The sequence below is a fragment of the Propithecus coquereli genome, unplaced genomic scaffold (assembly GCF_000956105.1).
Source record: "Propithecus coquereli isolate 6110/MARCELLA unplaced genomic scaffold, Pcoq_1.0 Scaffold111, whole genome shotgun sequence".
Taxonomy (NCBI): Eukaryota; Metazoa; Chordata; class Mammalia; order Primates; family Indriidae; genus Propithecus; species Propithecus coquereli.
Window position 1 is genome coordinate 1,425,774 of NW_012135081.1, and position 1,363 is coordinate 1,427,136.

Genomic DNA, 1,363 nt, shown 5'->3' on the forward strand with positions numbered 1-1,363 from the left:
ACTCCCTGGTGCTGCAGGAGAAAGTCAAGATAGGGAAACAAAAGATATATGACCAAAGGCCCAATTACCAGAGTGCTCCCAGTCCTTAACTTACTGTGATTGAATGGATGCAAGAGATTTTATGAAGGTAGACTGAATATCTAACTGAAGCAGCCTAGGAATATCTGGGTATCCACCCAGCTGGGCCCAGAGTGAATGCATTGATGTCTTCTCTTCTATTGGGTAGCTTGAAACAGACACATCAACATTCCAGATGGCCTCCATCTGGTCCTCTTGTTGCCTATAGAATCAGAGAGAATTACTTGGAAGCACCAAACTCTTCTGAGCACCATAGCCAATCAAAATATATGAGTCTTATTCTTCCCTCTTCTCTTCACCACCAATTTTTCCTATAATGCCCTCCGCTTGCACTGAGGAGCATTAACTATGCCCATTTTGATGGAGAGATGGATGAAAAAGCAGAATTTGCTGAAATAGTTACCAAAGCTGCATTTCCATGACTTCACCTAGTAATCCATTTTAAAACTACCTTAGCTTCATGGAGTATACAGACCACATATCTTTTACCCTTCCTTCCCAAAGCTCCTGCCTTCTTAAAAAAAAGAAAGAAAGAAAGAAAAAGAGGGGTTAATGCTTCTAAGTTTCTTTATTACACATTCTTAAAATAATTTATTTCTTACTAAGGAAGAATCAGCTTCATCTTCTTTAAAGGTACTCAAAATCAGATGTTAAATATTTAAGTAGAAATATATGTAAATAAACTTCTTGCCATTAGCTAATACTCCCTTAGACTCTCCACTGCACCATATCATAATTGTGGGAAAGGGGAAGCCCTTGGGCAGGGAAAAAAAAATTTGGTCCCATATATCATCCAAACAAAGTTTAAGGTCAGTCTTTCTAACACATACCTAAATTTCTTGAACATGTCAGATTTTCTTTCATCTTCTATTAGTAAGTCTGGCAATGGCTGTTGAACAGGTTTGGTAGAGGCAGATATCTGCATTTTCTCGATGATCAAGGGGATAGGTTTCCTAAGATTCAATTCATACATCTCTTGGAGCTATAAAAAAATTAAATAAGAAAAAGGAAACCATGAAAAGAAAGGGACAGAATCTGTAGAAGGCTCTTCTGAGCTGGCCCTAGACTAATCTATGACTCCTCCTTTTCTATGGATTTACAAATCCTCTTCCTCCTCCTCCTTACCTCCAACACGCATGATTTCAGAGATGGCAGCTATGATATATGAAAATCTTGGTTGTACTTAAGCTCTAGTCCTAGTCCGCTCATTTTCTTGCTATGAGACTTTGGGTTAGTTGCTTAATTTATCTCTGCTACTTTCTCCCCATTTTACATTTTTTTTTTT

The 1,363-nt window shown here is 38.0% G+C and overlaps 1 protein-coding gene across 1 annotated transcript in view; it reads right to left on the bottom strand.

Annotated features, from left to right (window-relative positions):
* Nucleotides 1–1,363, bottom strand: part of FAM186A (family with sequence similarity 186, member A) — a 55,030-nt gene that overhangs the window by 4,856 nt on the left and 48,811 nt on the right. Inside the window, exons 6-7 of the mRNA XM_012650126.1 lie at nucleotides 909–1,060; nucleotides 95–280 (exon numbers count right to left, since the gene is read on the bottom strand). Of these exons, the coding sequence (XP_012505580.1) occupies nucleotides 95–280; nucleotides 909–1,060 (338 nt within the window). The remainder of the gene's footprint in view (nucleotides 1–94; nucleotides 281–908; nucleotides 1,061–1,363) is intronic.